The sequence below is a fragment of the Argopecten irradians genome, chromosome 2, assembly GCF_041381155.1.
Source record: "Argopecten irradians isolate NY chromosome 2, Ai_NY, whole genome shotgun sequence".
NCBI lineage: Eukaryota > Metazoa > Mollusca > Bivalvia > Pectinida > Pectinidae > Argopecten > Argopecten irradians.
Window position 1 is genome coordinate 44,408,336 of NC_091135.1, and position 25,477 is coordinate 44,433,812.

The 25,477-nt window shown below is 35.3% G+C and overlaps 1 protein-coding gene across 2 annotated transcripts in view; it reads left to right on the forward strand.

Moving 5' to 3' along the window:
• LOC138315630 (cleavage and polyadenylation specificity factor subunit 5-like) overlaps positions 1-25,477 on the forward strand; it is a 49,712-nt gene that overhangs the window by 6,374 nt on the left and 17,861 nt on the right. Inside the window, exons 5-6 of one of the 2 annotated variants that reach the window (XM_069256789.1) lie at positions 2,054-2,129; positions 2,446-2,560. In XM_069256789.1, the coding sequence (XP_069112890.1) occupies positions 2,054-2,129; positions 2,446-2,560 (191 nt within the window). Of the gene's footprint in view, positions 1-2,053; positions 2,130-2,445; positions 2,565-25,477 lie in introns of those variants that run through there. The other variant, XM_069256790.1, reaches the window with a different exon arrangement.

The following is a 25,477-nucleotide window of genomic DNA, read 5'->3' on the forward strand; positions in this document are numbered from 1 at the left end:
TTTCAAAAATCTTCTTTTCCATTCACAGATGTGATAGAATCAAATACTGTTCACAGATAGAAAGGTCTAAAGGTCCTTTACAAAAATTGTGAATTATAGGACCCTGGGGTCTCTCAGGTTTCAAGTTTACTATAGTTTATATAGGGAAAACACATTTTTGAGCATTATTTGGTCATTTGTAAAAGGAAATGAGTCAAATGTTGTCAAAATTATCCCTATGAAATGGCCATTGAATCCTAATAACAAATTTTCCATAAATGACTCCCAAGGGTCTTAGGGGTGGGGCCAAAAGGGGTCAAATAAGCTAAAACTTCAAAAATCTTCTTCTGAAATTTTGGAACTGGTAGAATCAAATACTCTTCATAGATTGAAAGGTCTTAAGGTCTTTCAAAAATTGTGAATTACATGATCCTGGGATCTCAGATTTTCCCCTGGGGAGGGGGTCAAATTTAATATAGTCTATATAGGAAAAACACTTTAATGAACATTATTTGCTTAGCTTTAATAGGAAATGAGTCAAACTGGGTTAGAATTATTAGCCTGAAATAACATTTTAACACCGTATCCATATTGGTCATGGCTGACCCCCAGGGATCAGAGGGGTGGGGCCAAAATGGGTCAAAATCACTAAAATTTCAAAAATCTTCTCCTCTCTCTTCTTTAGTTTCTTCGTAAATAATTTTTATAGATTTGAACCAACTTTGCAATGCTCTTTCTGTCGCAGCACTCAGGAGACCGCCAAGGCCTCTTGGGCCTCTTGTTGAGCATTATTTGGTCATTTGTAATAGAAAATTAGTCAAATGTTATCAGAATTATCCCTATGAAAATTGCCATTGAATCCTTTTCACAAATTTTCCATGACAGACCCCCAGGGGCCTTAGGCGTGGGGCCAAAAGGGGTCAAATTAATGCTAAAACTTCAAAAATCTTCTTCTGATATTTTGGACATGGTAGAATCAAATACTCTTCATAGAGGGATAGGTCTTAAGGTCCTTTACAAATATTTTTTTATTTTTCATAGGAAATTAGTCTAACTGGGTTAGAATTTTCAGCCTGAGATAGCATTTTATTGTCATATCCATATTGGTCCTGGCTGACCCCCAGGGGCCTTAGGGGCGGGCCAAAAGGGGTCAAATAGGCTAAAATTCAAAAATCTTCTTCAGAATTCACAGATTTGATGAAACCAGATTCTCTTCATAGATTGAAAGGTCTTTAGGCCCTTTAAAAAAATTGTGAATTTCATGGCCCTGGGATATCAGATTTTCCCATGGGGAGGGAGTTAAATTTACATATTGTACACCATGTACATATTGGTTCTGGCTGACCCCCAGGGACCAGAGGCAGGGCTCAAATTTTACATTTTTTGTCTCTTGCTAAAAAAAACCAAGTGCCCTAAATTTTTACTTGCTAAAATATGTTTTTATTTATGATTAATATCCTTATTCAAATTACAGTTTTGTTATAAAATCCCTTATTTTTGCATGATGATGTGAATTGTATATATGAAGTACATAATGTATATCAGCAACATTATAGTAAGAACTGGGTCCCCATATAAATCACTGACACTGACTGACTTCTAGTTTGGTTTTGTTGTTTAACGTTAGCAAAGCAGATTGTAATTTTAAGCATATCAAAATGAAAAACAAAAAATAAAAATTCTAATACACAGGTTCAGCTTTAAAGTTTATTCTAATTTGAATCAGCACTCAGGTGACCGTCAAGGCCACTTTGGCCTCATGTTTAATATTACACAGACAAAGTATGTAATTTTCTTAAAACCAGTAAAATCTGTCTTCACACTATGGTATTTCAAGACATTCTATAATATACTTTAAACTGGCTATGTGATCTGAACTCAAAATGATATATATTTTGTATATGTAAAGTCTTCTGTAAAATCATTGATACAATATTTAAGTTTATTTTTAATTTGATATAAAACTATTATGCTTTTCTGTTGATGTTAAGATTTATTTTATATAATTCCTGCCTTTACAAACATAGCTAAATGCAAATACATTTGAAGTTTTGTTTGACATTGACATTTTCAGTATCCGTATATCCCAGCACACATAACAAAGCCAAAGGAACACAAGAGACTTTTCCTGGTCCAGCTGCCAGAGAAAGGTAAGATGAAGAATATGCAAATAAATAATAATGTATATTTATTTCAGTATATTGTTTATCAAAATTTATTGGTAATAAAAGATGTTGTTTACACCAGTGTTATACTTGAACATCCATTCTTTATGATATTAAATATTGGACTCATTCATCAAATTTTGAAGGTTTCAATTATATAACTGTATTACACACATTGTGGATACCTTGGTGACATGTTCAGTTATCATTTACCTGTAATAAACTTAAGTTAAATATTTGGAAAACAATAAATTCTCAGAAAGTTATACTTTTATACATTCTATCCTCATTTCTTCTCCAGCTTTGTTTGCTGTACCAAGGAATTACAAATTAGTAGCTGCTCCCCTGTTTGAATTATATGATAACTCCGCAGGCTACGGACCCATTATATCTAGTTTACCGCAAGCTCTAAGCAGGTAGGAGCAATCTCAAAATAGAAATCTTTATTTTTATTTCAGGTGAAAATCCCAGCTATATGTCTAGTCAATTTCTAAAATTGTAAATAACTTATACTTCAAGCCTATTTGCCCACTCTTTGCACATTTTACCAGAAATGTTAACAGTTACAGTATTATGTTGACTCAATGTTGGTTTTGGGGTGTTCGGTAGACATTGTCTAGCTGATCCTATAATGATCTGAAAATAGCTTAGCTAATTGTGCACTGATATGAAAATAGCATAGCTGATTGTGTACTGATCTGAAAATGAAATAACATGGCTGATCCTGATCATACACTGATCTGAAAATAACATGATGAACTAAATGAAGATGCTAATTTTACTAGTAGATGATGATAAATATGAATTTGAGTTATTCCCCTTTGTGCTGCTTTTTCAGAGAAACGCTATGTTCAGTAAGAGTTCCTTCCCTTCATTTAGGAGACAAACTTAAAATGATTCATCATGTCACTGAATACTCTTGTCCGGTTAAGTTATTCTCCTTGTTAAGGAATAGAGGTTGTCTGTCTTGTACTGCACTAGATATTGAAATGTACACTGTCACTAGTACCCCTTGAGCACATAGATATGTATGTATCTTCCTTATTATATTCTTTACACTATTCATTTTGTATCTTTATGTGACATGTCATATATGCCTACCTCAGTTCAATCTCATTATTTTTCTCCTAGCTGTTACAAGCATTTCTTTTGTTGTCATATTGATTTATCTAGGTACAGTGTATTCAAAGCGATATATTATAAACTTTGATATGTTCTGTATAACTGGACAGGTGGAGTGGTTCTGCTCTCTAGAATATTGACACTTCCTGTGTAGTCAGTTTCTTTTTAGGTCATCAGATCTGAAGGGTCAGGATGACCTATATGCATCATGTTTCATACATTGCCGTCTGCCATGCATAAACTTTTCACATTTTGAACTTCTCTAGTTTAACCTGTGCAATTAAGCTGAAACTTGCCTGAAATAATTCTGACATGGTCCCGATCAAGTGTTGTAATTTTTTGGGTCAATCTGAATTCAAGATGGCCATCACAGCCACCATCTTGAAAACACATTTTGAACTTTGCAAGTTCTACCAATGTGATTTAGCTGAAACTTGCATGAAATGATCCTGACATGGTCCCGACAAAGTTTGTTACTTTTCGGGTTGATCAAAAATTCAAGATGGCTGCCATAACCACCATCTTGAAAACACATTTTGAACAATTTGCAAGCTACCATTACATCATATCTAGTGATTTTTGTATACAACTTTTGCCAAGGTAGCCAGATGATCATTGACCGATCGCCAGGTGTAATATAGCCACGCCTCATGCTCACAAACGCACATGTTTCTATTCAATGTCGGAGCAAACATCGTAGCACACACAATACAAAATACAAAGTCATGTGCGGTTTGATTGACAGCTGGCAATCCGTCAATTAAGACCCTTGGGCCTCTTGTTTAGGTCATCTGACTCAAAGTATCAGAATAACCTATAGTCATTATGCTTAGTCAATTGTTGTTTGCCAGTTGCTGTTCGTAAACTTTTCATTCAAACAACTGCTTCTCAATAACTGAAAGGCTCAGGGTAATGATATTGGACCTGTGCTGAGATGAAGGGCTACCGAGTTTGTTAAAATGAATGACTTTGATCTTCAGTCAAGGTCATAAGTAGGCTTAAATCTTTATAAAACATTTTGGCAATTAAGTAAGAGTCTTAGAGACCTGTCATTAGGACTGTTGGGATGATGGGCTACCAATACATTTCAATGAATGACCTAGACCATTCAAGGTCACAGAGTTCAAAAAGGCTAAAATCATGATCATAAAATGATATTTGTCAATGACTAGCAAACACAGAGACCTGATATTAGGCCTCTAGCATGTCGGGATGAAGGGCTACACAAATGAATGAATATTCAAGGTCAGAAAGACTAAAATCTTCAAAGGAAATAAGTAAAAGGCCTAGATACCTGATATTTGGCCTTCTACTGAAGAGTTCCTGTAGCTAGTACCGGGTATACAAGTCCTTAATTGGGCGTCAGAAAAAATTGTGATTATTTTCAGCCTATTTGATTTGTTTGAATTAATCCAAATATTTTTTTTTGTGGTTGTTAAAAGTGGGTAAAGAAAAATTGATAGAAACTAAATTGTATTAAATATGTAGTTCAAATTCTTTGATGCACATTAAGCTTTAAGTGAGCTGACCATGATGACAAGTTGTCATCTAAGTATAGTAAGCTAGTGCAATTATAATTACTTGTCTATGATGATTCATTAAGAAAACATCAACTGAAATAATGTGCTTAGAAATAACATGCCTGTCCAGATTCTTTGATCAGACACATTATCTTGATATACTTTTTATTTTTAAATGTTTTGAACACCTTCTTTTCAAAAAGCAAAATCCAGTGAAATGCTAGTGAGCTTACATTATAATGAATTAAGGCTGAAATTATTATAATATAAAGATTCAATTGAGGTAAAATCTTAAAATTGGAAACCTGACCTGATAGTCAATGCAGGAATGAAAACTATCAAATGAATGAAGATGAATGACCTTGAACTTCATTCAATGTTGTGTATGCTGAGACATTTATGACTTTTAGTCTCAATAGTGTTAGTTGTTAAGATGAATGAAGATGAAATTTTTTTCCCTTTTTTAATCATCTTTATGGTCGGAGATGAGGTGCACACATTCTCAAAGCTAGGTTGTTATTTGAGTATCGGGGGAAGTTTAAAATCTAAATAAATTTAAAGGTTGAACCAAGAGAATATCTTAATAGGTACAAAAGAAAAGGTTCAATGCGGAGCTCAAATAGCTTTAATCTTTCAGGTCTAGACATATTTTCAACAGATCTTGTGGTTTGCAATTTAGGAGTTCTTTCCCAATAGACCAATTTAAGTATTCCAAACTCAAAAAAGTGATTAAAGTTTAAAACAGTGGACTTGGGTAGAGAGTGTTCTAGTAAAGACAGAAGTTGGATTTATCGGTAGGCTATCAGGGGTTGTCTGGTGATGTAAATCTGAACACAGCTGGGGCACAAGTTGTACATTCTACTAGTGAGTCTTACAGTTCTGGTAAAACACAATGGGAAGGCATTGTACTAATACTTAACACAATCTACAGTTTTTATCATTGTTCATTTTTATTATCGAAATATTGCAAAATCGTGATATTTCAGTAAAATGTGTATTAAGACACCTGTCTAATAAGACACATTTTTGTCTGTCCCTTAGGGTGTCATTACACAGGTTTTACTGTATGTTAAAAATTACTTCATATGGGATAAAAAATGAATGCTTATAACATTTGAAGGGTATATATAAGTGTAACTAAAACTTAAAAAAAAAATGTATGCATCAGTTTTTTCTTAATTCCATTGATCATATTGTGGTGTATGTGGTCTAGTTTCATAATTTACTCTTTTTTAAAAGTAAAGATATTCTTATAAACAGTAATAAAACAGAACTGAATATCTTGTATCCCTAAATGATTTTTGTAAATTTTCATTATTATTCTTTAGTTAGAAGGGCTCTAATAAAATTGAATTTTCAATTAAGGCAAAAAGGTACAAATATGTGCTTTTAAATGTATAATGCTGCATTAAAATGTTTTCTTGAAGTTGTCGTGAATCATTTAAGATTGAGTCATAACTAACAAATTTCTCGGAATATTATTGAAAGTTTTTTATGGACAAGACAGATGACCATCCATCAACCATGAGTCATGCTGTGACTGCATCTTATTCATTTTGTCTGGTCTTACTTATCAATTTATTAACAATTTTGTTTCAATGTTCATAATACATTATGGCAAAGACATGCAAAAAAAAAATTAAAGGAACTGAAATATTTTTCTTTTTCTTTTTCCAATATAGCTGTCATAGGGTAAAATAATAAAGACTTCCAGGATACTTTTGTCATACTGAAACCCATAACCTTTTGTAATTATCTGCCTAGGAGCATAGCTATGTTAAATCTGGGAGTCTCCTACTCTATGTCTTTATGAAATGTATACCAGGCTTTATAACCACAAGCGCTCAGGTCACGAGTTTGAATCCCACGTGGAGAAGTTGCCACTGGTTGGTGGTTTTTCTCCAGGTAGTACTAAGCTTTCCTCCAAAAACAAATCTGGCACATCATTAAATGACTCTGGCTGTTAATAGACATTGAACTATGTAATAAAACCAAAACTAAACCTAATGTATTTATTATTGCTGACAGCCTTGGACAAAAAAGGGGAAGAATCTTCTTGAAGGAATAAAACTTATCTAAGTTGTATTAATTCATGCGTTTTCAGTCTCTGAGTTTAATTTTCTGACCGTGAAAAAAAAGATCCATTTGGAGATTTGTTATGTTTAGTTAGATTTGCACTTAGACATGGGTACTAAAGAAGTGAAGATTGTTAAACCTGATGACTAAAACAAATTATCTCCCTTACACCCAGACTATTACCTCAATTTCAACTTAAAATTTCTTGTCTACTCCCTATGGCTTTGTTTAGAAATAGTATGAATTTCATCAACTAGTTATTTGTTTTCATCAAAGAATGTCTGAGAATCCTGCTAATTTTCAATCTTTTGTGTAATTAGATAATAGAATAACAGGAACTATAGTCTACTAGTGGGTATAGTAAATAGGCATTCCTGTTATGAAACTGTGATGAGATATTGGATTCTAGTTGGATAAAACCACAGTACTGCTGGTGCTATAGTAATACAGATATCCAGAAAATGAATGACCTTAGCTAGCTGTTCAAGGTCATTAAATCTTAGTTTTTTAGAGAGAGAAAAATCCTCCTGATCAGATGAAATGTTGTAAGGCTGTAAAGTTTTGTTGGTGGTTTAGTTATTTTCGCGTTTTCAATAAAATGCATGAATTCTAAACACCATTGAAACATTTAGAGATTCATTGACATGCCTAAAAACAAAAGTTCAAAGAAGTCTAGGAATCAGTGACCCGACCTGCCAGTCGCTATACAGTAATTGGTGATAGCCACAGGATGTTTAAGGTACTATTGCAGTGATATTTAGGAAGTGGATGTACTTATCCTTGTGAGGTGTGTCCCATCCAGGCCAATCAATGTCAGTGGAAAAAAGGAACGATTGACATTTATATATAGGCATAGAATACCAAATGGTCATAAAGGATAAAGCAAGGATACAAATCTCTCTGGGCATTAGGTCATTAGTACAGGAAATCTAAGAATCTTAGACGACATATGCTAGATTACATTAAGGGCTTTTAAAGGCCCACTACCTTTCAGAAACGGCTTTTAATTTTTAAAATGGTGATGTACAATGAGATTAGTAATTTTATAGAGTCACAAAAGTTATTAACTTACCGTTAATACTACACTTATCATCGCCTTTTGAACAATTTAATTCAAATAAAAAAAATGTTAATTTTCATAACTCGGGACATCTTATATTTCCTGCAGTTCGGCCTAATTATAATTATCAACTGGTAGTTGACTATCACTGCGCAAGAAGGCAAAACAGCGAAATGAATCTCCACGTGCACTTTTATCATATATTACACAGGAAATTTTGCATATGTCTGGTGTTTTTACCTCCTCTTAGGCCATCAATATATATTTTCTTATGCTATTTATGTTTATGGATTAAGATATAAATTGCTTTACAGAGGTCTCTGTACTATGTTTTTCAATGGGTACTCTGGTTTCCTCCTGCAATAAAAAGCCTCATATTTCCAAGCCAAGTCACCATAAGCATAACATATAACAGTAAAATTGAGGAATTCTTTTCAAATCTAAAGTTATGTGGAAAAAAACCCAATATTTACATTTCAGGTAAGGAAAATTAGGTAATTGAACCTCTATAACTGAATATAAATAGACTGAACCTCTAAAAAAAACTTAAAATAATACCGGGTGATGTCAATGAAAAGAAGTAAATATACAAATTTATGTCATTGATTTCATAGATCAATTCAGTTTTGTTATTGCCAATGGTTAAACAATGCTTGCTTATTAAACATTTTTTTTTCTGCTATAAACAATAAGTGGACTTATCTGTTATACATGAAAGTTATTGTAACTGTTTCAATAAAAGATCATTTACTGGTGTATATATTATAATGTGTGGTAATTACTAGCTAGTAATTTTCAAAATATGTATAAAACTTGAAATTTGAAAAAATAAAGAGACCTGACTATGTAAGAATCATGAACAATAAATGTTTCACTTTAGAGTTCACATCTATATGATGGCACTGGGGTCATAAATTATTTTATTTGTTTTGCTGATTTGTAAATCGAAGTCTTTAATAAGCAATACACATGACAAAGCTAACCATGCAAATATCACTTAAGACATACTGATATAGACATGTAATAATGGGGTTGGTTATTCTTTTGTGTGACCCTTTCAGAACTGTAGTATGAAGAGGCCAGGAGACAAACAGGCCCCTTTGGCCTCTTGCTTCCATGTCCATTTATTACAGGCATCAAGTACTTGTGTGAGCAGGTCATCAATCTGACCCCCATGGTGTGAACATGTACAGCTGTATACCGTATACATCATTGGGGCCAAAGGGCCGCCAGTCTCGTAAGCATGCCCCATGGGTGCTTCACTGTCGTCTTCGTCTGCGCCTCTGTGTGCATTCGTACGTGGCGCAGAGCACTGTCTGTCGTCTGACAAGCAGAGACTTGTGAAAGGCGACAGACAGTGCCAGACAATTGTCTCACTCGATGCACCAGATCCTCACAAATCCAAATTAAAGACACATGTCTGTTGTGACAGTTATTAAGCCGTGCCCCTAGAGATGCTGCGACCCAAGTGATATGGACATGTTAGATGAGTCACACCTACCCATCTTCTTCTCTTCCCCGTCGTACCCATCCGCTGCGGTCCAACTTAATCCTGTCCCCTTCCTGTTCTACCCCTCCATAGCACGGAAATCTTCTCAAGTGCGTACAGAATCGGTGACATCTCACATCATTTTTTTCTGGCTTAGATGTTAGGCTGTCATTAATTACTAGGCAAAAAGTGGGTTGGGGGAACTTCCTATGATTTCAGTGCCTCAAGAAATAATGAAGAAATTAAGCCCCATTTGCATACAATGAAAAGACTTGGCTAGCTCTAATCACTTATGAGTCAGATGGGTCCATCTGGCAGTTGCTAGGGTTTTACGTTTTTATCTAATTTTTAGACTTTCCATCACTTAATAATTTACAATTTAAAATAATTGAATATCTTTTAAGGGTTTCATTTTCTTCCATAATTATTGGCAGCCATCAAGTGCTAAATCAGATCTGTGTCAAGCCGACGACTGGAGCGCTAACAACTTAGTCGTTATTTATCTGAATAGTGACGCTCGCTGCACTTTAATATCGCTGGTTGCTCAGTGCTTTGTCATGGAAATAGGTGGAGGAGTTCTCTCATACCTCAAAGCAATTCACTATTGTTACTCCTATATAAAACTTCATCAGTGACACTTTCTTCATTGTTGTCCAATTACTTGTTATTCAATGCATTTCAAAACAGCTAAGAAAACGAAATTACAATTAGAAATAATATTGTCATATTTTGTCACAACTATGAAATCTTTGAAATTCCAGGAAAGTGCTTAATTGAGATTTATTTCGTTAATGTGTCATCTATAAATGAATTCTGTGTCGCTGTAGTGTAAATGCTTTGTGTTCTTGTTGATCTGACAAATGGTGTCGTCTGTTGCTGTACTTTTGAATTACATTGAGATTAAAACACAATTTAGTATAAAAGTATGTAGATGGTAATCATCCTACGTTGAATTCCATAGTAACCTTAAATATACGAGGTATTCTTGTTCTTAAATCTAGTTTTGGTTATCTGTTGGATTAAATCATGCATTGTTGGTAATCTTTGCTGTTGGCAATCTTTGCAGAAATTTAACGTGATCAGAAATACAATGTAATATCTCTTTGAAAGCTCATGTTTTGTCACATTTTACAACAAATATGAATACATAATAAAATGTCACACAAACGTTATTCTAAGAGAAATTGTAAAATTATAAAGTTATAAGCAGTGTCATTAGTGTTGATATAAATCAGTGTATTTTTACAAATAAAACATAGCAAGGTGGGCATATTTTTAAATAAAATACTTAATTGATATATATATATATATACTGCTGCTATTACATGCCTAGGAAAGCAGTTCAACAAGTTAATGCAATTATAAGTACTAATTGATGTAACAACATATAGAATATGCAATACCAGGTAAGTGAAGAAACTTCTGTGAAAAGCACTATGAAAAGATTACCACTAAAAGATTTTGGTTTACAGTTATATCACTTCATGGTCATAGCATTTTTGTTTTGAATGCAGTTTGATGAATTAGTGAATCCTTGTAAATTCAAATTAAACCTTTTCAGAAATTCTACTTAACATGTAAATCTGTGTGTAATTCACATATGTTCTGTTTTTTACCATCACAGATTAAATACAGAGTTTACCCTAACACCAGAGTACTCCTTATAAAATAACCATGGTATGTAGTTGTCGTTCGTACCGAATGACAGATGATGAGGTTATGAGGAAGTAATGTAGGACGGCAAGCCAATGAATGACAAACGCACTGAGGGTCCAAGTCTGGTACTAATGGCAGATTATATGTTAAAGCCTCCATATGAAAAAGTGTAAGAAATGAAGATAGATTGGGCTGGTCATGGCTGGATGGGGGCCGAGTGTGAGGGAGACCAGAGTAACAATACCACTCGATTATTATCCCGATCTGCCCCATTGATCATATAATCTCCTTGCTTCGATATCAGTATCACTGAACCATTTAATAGCTTGTTGACTCGCAATAAATAAATACTCTCAACTTTGTCCTCTACAGATATGAAACTGGGAAGAAGATTTGTCCAGGACATGTTAATCTTAAGCTGATACTGTTTAATCCATTATTATGGCAGCTTATTTCCATTGGATTAAGTTATGTTTTCTTTGGTTATATTCACACAATAAAACCTGTCTTTAGTGACCACCTGTTTAGTAAGACCACATACTTTAGGAGTCCCAAATGGGTTTTTTTTTAACACAATTTGATCGTGTACAGAGACCACTTGGCTGTAGAGACCAGTTTTCTTCTTTAGGATAAGAAGTTTGAGTGATATTGGGAAAAAATCTCTTTTATCTCATTTCGGGGGGAAAATCAGTAAGACTTTCTATGAATATACTGCATTTTGGGGGAAGTCTGTTATAATTTGAAAATGAAATATACAGTAAGCATACATCTTTTAGTAGTAATGATATTTTATTGCATTTCATGCTAAAGTAAGATAACATAATTGCACCTTCTGCATGATCTTTGATAGGATAAAGTAATCGTTATGAATACACAATTTGCCCTTCCTTGTTCAAATCAATTTTCCACAAAAATAAGGTGTTGATAAAAATAACAAAGAAAAACCCATAAGAACTTCATGTTTTTGTACAAGCTTTCACAAGCTTTGTCAAGTGTCGTTTATTTTAATGTTATTTAATTGCCTGCATGTTATGATGAATATTTCCAGTGTGTTTTGGGAAGCTGCAGTATATTGCTCTCTTTGTGACACACAGTTTTATCTATATATAATGTGATCTTACAGAAACATATATCTTTTGTGGTTGTCAGCTGGTAACACATCTAAAACACACATCTAATGTGGTTGTCAGCTGGTAACACTTCTAAAACATACAAACACACACCCAAGAGAAAATATGGTTGGGAATCCCAGCGGTATCCCACCTTTGTTTTAAATAGAACTGCATACAAATATGAAATTTTTTTGTTCATTGAAAAAGCAAAATTAGTTATGATCAATATTGCAAAAGATAGGATTCACTGGGATTTTGTCCCGGGATCTCGCCGGGATATGACCGGGATCTTAGATGGAATTGACCGGGATCCCGGGCGTGATTGACTGGGATCCCACCGGGATGTGACCGGGATCCCGCCGGGATACGACTAGGACCCGTTGAGATATGACCGGGATCCCGGCAAAGGATCCTGCCGGGAATCCAGGTCATAATTTCTCTTGGGATGGGTCTGTTTTCAGCAACTCCGTGTCTTATATGACAATCGACAGTGTTTTTACAACCCACAAATTATAAAAAGTCTGTCTTGAACAATTTTTCATTCGCTCGAGGTGTGGACATCGAACTTAACATTCACTCTTGACTACGATAAGAGTATGTTACTTTGTAACCAGTTTTGACAGATCATGAAAGATTGTCTTTTTCCAAAATATTTGGCCTAAAACTATTGAATAGGCCAGGTACCATGCAGATATTTCTGCATAATAAACAATATTAAACATTGACAATAAATAACGGTACTCATTAGATAAATCAGCATATTTTATTTTGCCTACCTTATAATTATCATCCTATGGCTTGGCGTGTGTGACTCTCTTTTTGTTTTGTACATGGCATTCAGGACAGAACATAATTTCATTCCTTGATATAAGTAAACAGTCATTATGATATAATATGATATATGATATTTTTAATAATTTTTTAAAAATCAGGTAATTGATTATTTATAATGAAGAATAAATTCACAGACAATTATAGACAGATTTTTAGCTCACCTGGCCCGAAGTTAGCTAACCTGGCCAAAGGTTAGCTCACCTGGCCCGAAGGTTCTAAGGCATAAGGCCAATCAAAATTGTGAATTATATGGTCCCCACCCCCTAGGGGGCTGTGGGAGGGGCCAAAAGGGGGTAAAATTTACAAAAAATTCAAAAATCTTCTCCACTCACAGATGTGGTGGACTCAAATACTCTTCATCGATAGGAAGGTCTTAAGGCCCTTTACAAAAACTGTGAATTTTATGACCCTGGGGTCTCTCTTTTCCCCCTGGGAAGGGGGTTAAGTTTACTATATAGTTTATATTGGGAAAACACGTTTTTGAGCATTATTCGGTCATTTGTAATATAAAATGAGTCAAATATTGTCAGAATTATCAGTATAAAATGTCCATTGAATCCTTTCAAAAAATTTCCATGACTAACCCCCAGGGGCCTAAGGGGCGGGGTCAAAAGGGGTTAAATAGGCTAAAACTTCAAAAAATTTCTTCTGAACTTCTGGAAATGGTAGAATCATAATCTCTTAATAGATGGAAAGGTCTTAAAGTCCTTTACAAAAATTGTGAATTATATGACCCTGGGGTCTCACATTTCCCCCTGGGGAGGGCACCCAAGTTTACTATGGTTTATGTATAGAGAAAACACATTTATGAGCATTAATTGCTCAATTTTCATAGAAAATGAGTCAAACTTGATTATAATTATTAGCCTGAGATAGCATTTTAATATCATATCCATATTGGTCCTGGCTGACCCCCTGGGGCAAAGGGGCAGGGCCAAAAGGGGTCAAATAGGCTAAAACTTTTCTAAAATTCTGGAAATGGTAGAATCAAATACTTTTCATAGATGGAAAGGTCATAAGGTCCTTTACAAAAATTATGAATAATGTGACCCTGGGGTCTCATGTTTCCCCTTGGGGAGGGGGTCAAGTTTACTATAGTTTATATAGGGAATAAACACATTTTGAGCTTTTTTTGCTCAATTTTCATACTTGTTTAGAATTATAAGCCTGAGATAGCATTTTAATTTCATATCCATATTGGTCCTGGCTGACTCCCTAGGGGCAGAGGGGCGGGCCAAAAGGGGCAAATATGCTAAACCTCAAAAATATTCTTTAATTCTGGAAATGGTAGAATCAAATATATGAACTCTTTTATAGATGGAAAGGTCTTAAGGTATTTTATGAAAATTGTGAATTTCTTAAGGTATTTTATGAAAATTGTGAATTATATGACCCTAGGGTCTAACGTTTCCCCCTGGGGAGGGGGTCAAGTTTACTTTAGTTTATATATGAAAAACACATTTATGAACATAATTTGCTCAATTTTAATAGGAAATGAGTCAAACTTAATTAGAATTATTAGCCTGAGATATAGTATTTAACATCCATATCCGTCCTCGCTGACCTCCTGGGGGACCAAAGGGGCAGGGCCAAACAGGGTCAAAATGACTTAAAATTTCAAAAAATCTTCTGAGTTCACAGGTTTGATGGAAGCAAATACTCTTCATAGATTAAGAAGTCAAATTTATAAAATCACTGACCAACTTCAATGGCCAGTATATGAGTGTTTTTATGTCTTTATTTCGTCCTAAACGAACTCAGGTGACCGTTAAGGCCTATGGGCCTCTTGTTGTACAATGATGTAGCAGATGGACTTATACTGTCTGCAGTGACTCCCTGTCTTCTGTGATTTATTTGTAATGGTCCCTTGGAAAGACACATAAGACAGTCTCGACTGTATATTCAATTCAGACATGAAAGAGGATGTTACATAATTTATATCCTGTGATATTCTCAATTCATTTCAGTCTATTCTAATTATAGCTACCTGTCTTTGTTACTAATTCATTCTTTAAAAGTTGGCTGTTCTGATAAGTTCTTTTGAATTAATTACCTTTAATCAAGAAGAAAGATAGATTTCTATGAGTTTATATTAATTATGGATGGGAAATCAATGATTCTATTGTCTAAATGTAAATTGATCAGATTAAGATTGAAGTTTTCTCTTGATTCATCAGAACTTAAAATGATTTTAAATCTGTAGATGATTTTTGTCATGCATCAGTTTTGGTGGACAATTAAAGTTGGATGACTTTTACACAAACCTCTTTAAAATTCTAGATTGTTTAAAATTCAATATGTCAAATATAATTAAGATAACATTTCAATCCACATGGAATACACCGATATGTATATTTTACAATCAACCGTAATTATAGAGACATAGTCACATTCACTTTTCACGCAATCGATCATAGTCAACAGAGTGCTTTAATTGCTATTGTCTTGAGCCGACAACTTTTCAGAGCAGACAAAAGCCATCCAGCATAAAAAACCATTACCCATGCACCCCCTATTGTATGCAAATGAGTTCTACTTTCTTATTGTCACTGGCTGCTAGCAGATCTTATGGCTGTCAGCATTCGACATGATTCATCCAGTTCATAATTGTTTGTACAGGCTCACCAACATTTTTTCCCTTGACAAACTTAATTTTGCTGTGAATTGGCGATTCCTTTGTTCTCTATCTGATGTAATGTTTAAGCTCGATTGCTTCTTCTGCTGACATGCGTTTAGCATTTACTGTGACAAGTTTGCTGGAAAAAAGACAAATTTCCAACCACCTGGTCCAACGGCGGACTTTATGAATCGGTGACGATGGCACTGGAACACGTGTCAAGTGTAGTCCCTCCAATACACTAAATTCAATTGTCTTCATCAGTGCACAAAGGCTGCTCCTTAAATGTGCACGAGTTTCTTGGGTACAATTTATATATATATGTACATACACATGTGAATCTTTCTGTTTTTCAAGAACGGACATCACCTGATTTCAAACATTTGTGTGTCGTAGCCATTGCAATAGAGTTAAATAATAATACATTTGTAAATGCATTAAAAGAAATTATTGTATTGTAATGTGTTCTAAATGTGTACAGTGTTGTATTTGTCTTATGAAAGGGCCATCACTAAGTGTTTCTATATTGTAAATTGAACCAAAACTAATCTTATGTATAAAATATATTAAAGCAAATTTGACATAGATATCAAAGTTTGCTGTGGCGTTCATTTAATGTTAGTAGATAATTGCATTATGTATTTGACTACATAACAGTTATATGCAATAAAGTAAAGATATTTTTATTAGAATATATATCAATGCTAATTGTTTTTTAAAAAGTGTGATAAATAGAAAAAGAATCAACAGAAATTAAAGCCTTATCAATAATATAATGTTAAAATCGAATTCATACAAATCATTATCACTTTTTGTACCTTCTTGACAAATTGTTTAGACATTCACTATCAAACTGTAATTTAAAATATGCGATTTGATGGTCACGTTGCCTTGGTTACAAATATTCAAACATTTCAGCTTCAGATTCACAAATTTAAAAAATATAATAATTATTATTCACTAGGGCACCACTGAAAAATTGGTTAATCATGAGCACCTATAATCGTGGGACCACTGGCCGATAATGATTATAGCCATTTCAAAGCTTTTAAGCGAATTGTTTAAAGCATTTAGCTGCTGGTGTTAGGAGAATTAGCTGATATCATTTGATGTGCTAGCTCTTTTGAGGATTAATTAGCTGACAATATCTGGAGCTGCAGAAGGTAACACAGAATTTTGAAGACCATTTTAGGATGGCTTGAAGAACTGAACTAACAGTTTTTAAAAGTTCTCAAAACGTACATCTGACAGATAGTTTTGAAAAACTGGACTGCTTACTCCTAAAGTCTAGTTTAGACGAGTTCTGAGATCTGAACTAAGTGTTTTTGACGAGCGTTTTGAGAACTGTTTTATAGGGCAGTATGATGCTGATCAGTCCTGATTAGGGTGGCCGGAGGCTGAAGTTGCCTCTGTTATTAACGTTTGCCTGTAATGGCTGCCCGGCCAAACAAAGCAGCGACACTTGTCCCCCATCTTAATTTACACGGATTTGCTGTTGCTTTGTCTAGCCAAATCTTTGTCAGTCGTAATTACTGCCGTGTTGACTGCTGGGGGCAGGCCGGGGAGATCGAAACGAGGCATTGATCAAGACGGAAACGTCAAGGACTGTCACCCCTAAAAGGACACCTCTTACACACGCCTGATTAAAGATCAGTATACGTGTTCAAATAAAACTTCACATAATATAAACTTAGGAGCACTAATGAATATATTTTATAGGATAAATTGGTCATCTTCTTTATATCCTTGAAAGGATATTATTTCTCATTAGGATTTCTGTAAAAAGAAATTTTAGTTTTTATCCATATGCATATTAACTTCAAAGAATATTGCTCACTTACAAATGTATATATTTTGGTTAAAGCTGTGATTTTTCTGTGATGAACTTGAAAGCATCCTGCAGTGCACTGCTTCTTCAATGATAATTAGATTATGATGCCATTTTTTCTGCCATTTCATTGTTTTAGACTGTTGTCTGCTATATTTTCCCAATATTGCACTGACCTAATATGTTAAACTAAAAGTGTGTCTATTTTGTGTATAGTTAGAATTACCCGATATTTTCTTCTCTCTTCATTAACATAAAGCAATTGGTTATGTGTGAAATATGATTTGTTGTCCCCTTTGTTTGATTGACATTGATGTTTATTTAGTGGTATACAAGGTTTCACTTAGTCAGAGGACTTGACCACAAAAGAACAATTTAGTAGTCCTGCAAAACTAAGATAAAGGCCTTGTCAGAGACTGTTGTAACTCAATAATCAAGTGACTAAGTCTGTGGGGTGGGAGGCATCAATTTATGGCTTTTATGGAATCATGATTGTAGCGAGATTTCTTTTGTCGCTGAAATTGTTGCCGATTCCTCGGAGGGCTCATTAATTACTTCTATAAGAACGGCAGCAACTGTTAATGAGAAACCATTAATATCAAAATTGTACAGTCACCAAATACTGTTTTTGATGGAATGACATTTTCTGAAATAAAGCCAGAGTCCCAAGCACCACAAGTGACCATCTTAAGCTACAGATGACCACATGGCCGGAGGTTTTCATCACTAATATTGATATCTTTTTGTCATCTTCATTAATTATGTACCATCTGTTGAGATGTCCCAAGTTCTTTGTTAGTCGCGCTAACAACAGTTACAAACTGGGCAGATTCATTTTACTAAATAGAACAGTGACCTTGAATTACTTCACAGTAATTATGACAATGCGGCCATATACCAAATTGTTTTATGATTTAATCTATTTCAATACACATTCCTATTATTTATGAGGATAGAGGCTAAACTTTCTGTTTTATTTCGAATGAGAACGGTTAAAATCCCAAACCTCAGATATGACGTTGCCATCATAATCCATTGAGATTTTCATGGGATAAGTCACATATTGACTATATATATATGACCACTTAATCATCACAAAGTTATACATATTAGTGTCTAACAATATTAGTGGCATTGTCCTTATGACCTGACAGAACAGGCCAGCTTCAAGTTCTGTAAAACAAATTATTTATGTGTGCGATTAAATTTCTTGTATTTTGCAGGTGATTTAAGAATTTGTAAAATTAAATTGCAGCGAAAAAAGATTTAAATAAATTAAAAAAAACACCTGAATCCTGAAATTAAATTGTTTTTAAAGGTAACGCCATAAAAACATGAAATTAAGTTGCCACAGAAACGATTTGGTGTACAGTACATAAGGAATCGGGAGCTTTAATGACTCCTATTCATATCAAAATTGATATAAACTATTAACAATGCTTATGTGAACTTTGAAAAAGGATATTGCTGGTGAGCTTAGAGTGTTAGTGGATCAAACACAGTAGGGAGCAGTACTTTGATTACAATGTTGGCTTTGTAAAGTGGTTTCTATAGTCCAATCTGCATGGTCACCAAGACGTTTGACCCCTATGTAATCAGCACAACTGTGTTGATTGTTATATATGGCGCCGCATTGAATCTAGATAACTGATGGTCTGAACCATGGAGGTACATGTTCATTAGCTATATAGGCTATTATGTATGAAATGTTGAAGCTTTGTAAAATTTTGAAGAATAATTCAGAAATGGGTAATTCATCTTCAACAGACCCCTATCTCTAAGGCTCATACTGAATCAGAATGCAATTCAATCTCAAAGCATTCAGATAATCAGTAAAGAATAATTTAAACTGTTACCATTTTTGACCCTTATCCTTAAACACCTTTAAGATGTTGAGATGAGAAGAAAACTGTTAGGGTTTTTGACCTCTGTCTAAGGACACATGGTCAGTCTGAGATTAGATACAGCCCGTAGGATATAATGACCACCATTGAATGGTCATTGTTGACCACCAGTATTGGGTAACTATTGTTTTGCCAAGAATCCTTTATTACTGATGCAAAAGGACATGTGGTCATTCAGCGTGGGTAATTATTCAGGACATGGACAGAGGAAGGCCAAAGCTGACCGTTGAATGTTAAATATTTTGAGCATTGTTATGGTGAGATGACCGACTGGTGTTGGGTAACAATTGTTTTGGTAGAAATCTTTTGTTACAAGTGTTATCTCTTTCATATTTCACTCCGGTCTGACAGATGAGGCAGATGACCAGTGCTTTGACCATTGTGTTTTCAGATGACCGAGAGTGTTGGGCAACTATTATTTTGGTTAATACCTTCAATACCTGTAGCAATTGATTTTTTGTGCCTGGAGAAAAAAGATTTTCTGACCCTTTGAGCTTCTTAGACTGCTGACCAATCCTTTCAGCAACTTTGTTCAGCAGGTGACCACTCTGTTGTATTGTAATGTAGTAGATTAAGTCACTTTAATCATGATCTTAAAAATTAAATGCTGTGTCATAGTCAATTTAAAGTAAGTTAAAGGTTTTTTCATTCAGCAAGTCACATATTATGTTTTGTCCACTAGAATTGTTATTCGTTCTTTTGTTTTCGAAGACGTCTAATCTTTCTGTGATTTTCACTCACAGATGAATATAAATGTGTGGTTTAGTTGGATTGGTTTAATGTCCTATTAATAGGATCGTTTTAGGATGTGCCAAGTTTACTGGTGGAGGAAAGCCAGAAAACCCAGAGAAAAATCACCAGCCAGCAATCAATACATGTACCCAGCAGCTGTCACATATGGGATTCCAACTTGTGACCCGTAGGTGGAGGGTCATTTGTGGTGAATATGTTGAGATATCTTAACCACTTGGCCACTGCAGTTCCAATAAGTTATACAGCATAGTTACACATGCGTAATAGAGTGTATAGTCTTGCTGTGTGAGTAAATGCTATTCTATTCCATTACCTCTAACAAATTGTTCCTAGTGCTGTTATGGATGATATACTGTTTTTAGATTTTCAATAAGCTTTATATTGTTAAAACTATACACTTAAATAACTGACGATAAGATATACAATGTCTTTAAAGAAAAATTGAAAATTTGTGAATTTGGCCCAGAAATACTTCATTGCTAATAAGGTAAAATCAGATTTATGTAATTATTTAAGGATTAACTTGAATAGATTTTGTATGTTATGAAAATATAACACAAAAATCAGAGTGTACTCAAGTAAAACGCAAAGCGCAATATGATGAGAGTACAATCAGAGTTTTGTTTTATATCTCCATAACATAAAAAATCTATTCAAATTAAGCCTTATATTTCAATTAACTAAAATAATCTCTTCAACAATCAAAATTAATTTTTAGCCCACCATCAGCAGATGCCGACAGGCTGCCATCTTGGATTTTGATAGTTTAAAGTTTGTTATCGCTATTTTTCAGAAAGTACCGAAAGAATTCTTCTCAAATATACAGGTTCCCCTAGGGCCCTAGTTGTGCATATTGCATTTTCGGACCGATCAGTGAACAAGATGGCCGACAGGCCGCCATCTTGGTTTTTGACAATTGAAGTTTGTTACAGCTATTTCTCAGAAAGCACTGAAGGGATCTGTCTCAAATCTTGAAAAGCAGAGAAAAGATCCCTCTTTCCTTTGTCAGACAAAGATCGTTCTTAGGTGGGCACCAAGATCCCTCTGGGATCTCTTGTTGAACTCTTTTGGCTATGAAATCATTATGCTGTCATCTCAGCCAATCAGAAGCAACGTTACAAACAGCGAAGCCATTTTTTCCTGTATGGGCTGATAAAGTATTTTTTTAAGCCAATAAAAATGCTTGTTACAAGCAAAATTGAATTATATAGATAAAAGTCTACATGTATCTGTAAACCAGAGTCCGGGATGGCCAAGATTAAGATGTCCTGACATATTACCACAAGCGCTCCACCTCTAAGATGCAAGCTCGAATCTCATGTGGGGCGGTTGCCAGGTACTGACTGCTGGTCAGTGGTTTTTAGCTCACCTGGCCCGAAGGGCCGTTGAGCTTATGTCATGGCGCGGCGTCCGTTGTCAGTCGTCCGTCGTCCATCCGTCAACATTTCCTTTAAATCGCTACTAGTCCCAAATTTGGCCACAAACATCCTTGGGGGAAGGGGAACAGAACTTGTATAAATTTTGGCTCTGACCCCCCGGGGGCAGGAGGGGCGGGGCCCTATAGGGGGAATAGAGGTAAATCCTATAAATCGCTCCTTGTCCTAGAGTTCTGCATGAATTGTAACCAAATTTGGCCACAAATATCCTTGGGGGAATGGGAACAGAACTTGTATAAATTTTGGCTCTGACCCCCAGGGGGCAGGAGGGGCGGGGCCCTATATGGGGAATAGAGGTAAATCCTATAAATCGCTACTTATCCTAGAGTTCTGCATGAATTGTATTCAAATTTGGCCACAAATATCCTTGGGGGAAGGGGAACAGAACTTGTATAAATTTTGGCTCTGACCCCCTGGGGGCCAGGAGGGGTGGGGCCCAATAGGGAAAATAAAGGTAAGTCCTATAAAACGCTACTTGTCCTAGAGTTTCTGCATGGATTGTAACCAAATTTGGCCAGAAGAAACATCCTTGGGGGAAGGGGAACAGAATTTGTAAAAATTTTGGCTCTGACTCCGGGGGCAGGAGGGGGCGGGGCCCTATAGGGGAAATAGAGGTAAATCCTATAAATCGCTCCTTGTCCTAGAGTTCTGCATGGATTGTAACCAAATTTGGCCACAAACATCCTTGGGGGAAGGGGAACCGAACTTGTATAAATTTTGGCTCTGACCCCCGAGGGCAGGAGGGGCGGGGCCCAATAGTGGTAATAGAGGTAAATCCTATAAATCGCTACTTGTCCTAGAGTTCTGCATGAATTGTAACCAAATTTTGCAACAAACATCCTTGGAGGAAGGGGAACAGAACTTGTATAAATTTTGGCTCTGACCCCCCCAGGGGCAGGAGGGGTGGAGCCCAATAGGGGAAATAGAGGTAAATCCTATAAAACGCTACTTGTCCTAGAGTTCTGCATGGATTGTAACCAAATTTGGCCAGAAACATCCTTGGGGGAAGGAGAACAGAAAATTGTATAAATTTTGGCTCTGAACCCCCAGGGGCAGGAGGGGCGGGGCCCAATAGGGGACATAGAGGTAAATCCTGTAAATCGCTAATAGTCATATAGTTCTGCTTTGATTTTAACCAAATTTGGCGCAGAAACATCCTTGGGGTTAACAGAATTTGTATAAATTTTGGCTTTGACCCCCTGGAGCAGAAAGAGTGGGGCCCAATAGGGGAATTCAGAAAAGAAACAATGAACTTGTATTCAGAACATTTCTAGGCATTACAAACCAGGTGAGGGATACAGGCCCTATGGGCCTCTTGTTGTCTGGGTAACTCCGGCTTTCCTCCACCAACAAACCTGGCATGTCCTTGCATGACCCTGGCTGTTAATAGGACGTTAAACTAATTAAACCCAAATACCTGTAATTTATTTGCCTATGTTCACTTATGGTTATACCTTTTTTTGTGACTGTTAGTAAATTACTTACCCACCGAACGCTTACAAGATGTGTAAGGGGGACAACCATGAATATTGAATCTTTACCTGACTTGACAAATGCTGATGAAATGTCTCTATTTTAGGGCAGCATTGTACAGGCTGACGCTACTATAGTGAATCCACTGGACCCTAGAGACAGACAAATTACATTATCAACATTATGATGGACTCTTCTTGTTGCAGAGTATTTTGTCTCCACAAATTAATTCTATTTCTCTTACACATGGGGGCGTTAGTAGGCCAACAAATACTCGCTAGGAAAAAAAAAAGACTTGTCGCAAGTTAAATCCTCTTGGCCAATTTCCATTTTCTCACGATTATATTCTGCAATTTTCTCACTTAGAGGTCATTGGATCAAAACATTTTCCAGAGGTAAATGTTATTTATGGACTAATTCGTGCAACAGAATCCATGTTACATAGCTCTGTGTAGCTATCAGTGCAGTGACAACTTGTGCATATCCGTAGATGGAGTTCTTGTGAAAGAAAGCCATTAATCTTTAAAGTAGAATTTGAGATAAACAGCTAATTTCATGATTATAAATGCAATGATAATGCAAGAATCATTTTTAAAAATAAGCAATATTATGCACTCAATTTTCTTGAAAATTTTATGTTGAAAGATATTATATTTAATGTTCTTTTCATTGATAAAAAGGATAACAGCTGCATTAATTTCTGATTATGTTAGATAAGTACAAGTAATTGAATTCAAAGTCTACATTTTCCTGAAATAACTTAATTTTGCATTCTGCTTCCAATGCTAATTATGTCCCCCAAACGAAGTGGGGGAACATATTGTTTTTGCTCAGTTTCTTATTATTATTATTATTATTTTTATGTCCCCCAACAAAGTGGGGGGACATATTGTTTTTGCTCCGTTTCTTATTATTATTATTATTATTATTCTTTTTATTATTATTATTTTTATTCTTATTTCTTCCACTTTCTTCCGCCGCGGGAGTTTCCGCAGCTTTTCTCAGAAACTACTGGGCCGATGATCATGAAACTTGGTAGACAGACTCTATAGGGTGTGGGGTGGTGCATAAAGGTTTTTTTTTTCCGGGACCAGAAGTCCAAGATGGCCGCCAGGGCCCATTTCCTTTTTTCAGGTTTCGGTCTCCGATCTCAATGTAAATTGGCTTATAGGGGTTTTAAGGGATGGCGTACATCATGAAAACATTTTCGTGAAGATTTTTGGTCTTCCAAGATGGTCGCTGGCCCATTTCCTGTTTACAGATTTTGGTCTTCTATCTCAATGAAAATTGGTCTATAGGGGTTTTAAGGGATGGCGAACATCATGAAAACATTTTCGTGAAGATTTTTCGTATTCCAAGATGGCTGCTGGCCCACTTCCTGTTTTCAGGTTTTGGTCTCCGATCTCAATGAAAATTGGTCTATAGGGGTTTTAAGGGATGGCGAACAACATGCAAACATTTTCGTTAAGATTTTAGTATTCCAAGGTGGCCGCTGGCCCACTTCCTGTTTTCAGGTTTCAATCTCCAATCTCAATGAAAATTGGTCTATAGGATTATTTAGGGATGGTGAACAACATGCAAAGGTTTTCGTAAAGATTTTGCTATTCCAAGATGGCCGCTGGCTCATTTCCTATTCTTCAGGTTTCGATCTCCGATCTCAATGAAAATTGGTCTACAGAGGGTTTTAAGGGATGGCGAACAACATAAAAACATTTTTGTAAAGATTTTTGGTATTCCAAGATGGCCGCTGGACTAACTTCCTGTTTTTATATTTTGGTCTCTGATTTCAATAAAAATTAGTATATAGGGGTATTAAGGGATGCTGATCAATATGATAAAAATTTTGAAAAATTGTCGCTGGGCAAACTTCCTGTTTTCAATTTTTCGTCAGCAATTCATTGAAAATTGGTAAATGGGGGTTTTAACTTAAAATTTTAAGGGATGCCCTACAGTCATGATAACTGCCAAATCAATAGCCTTGTATTACCGTATTTTTGCGCATAAAGTGCACACATTTTTCAGATTTGTTGCAATTGGGGGTGCGTTTGGGGGACTATGTAATGGTGTCCATTACAATGAGTACTTGTTATATACAAGATCTGTTATAAATCTTTTCACTGCTGACCATAATGGATGTCATGTACAACATTGAGGAGTTGAGGCAATTTTTTTTATTCAGTTTATCTGGTTTATTATCTACATAGCTCAACCTATTAGAATCTTAGATTAGAAACTTTGTAATTATAGAATTTGTTCATTGATTTATATTGCTCAAACATTTAACTCATTAGCATAGAATAGAACAAGTTAATAGAAATTTTCATGAATAATTTATTCATTGCCTGATCATTTAATTCATTTAGTAGTTGGTTAAGTCGCTGACTCTAATACTCATCTGTTTTAGCATTCTTAGTTGTATTGGAAATTGTTTACATTCTCTAATTCATCGTCTG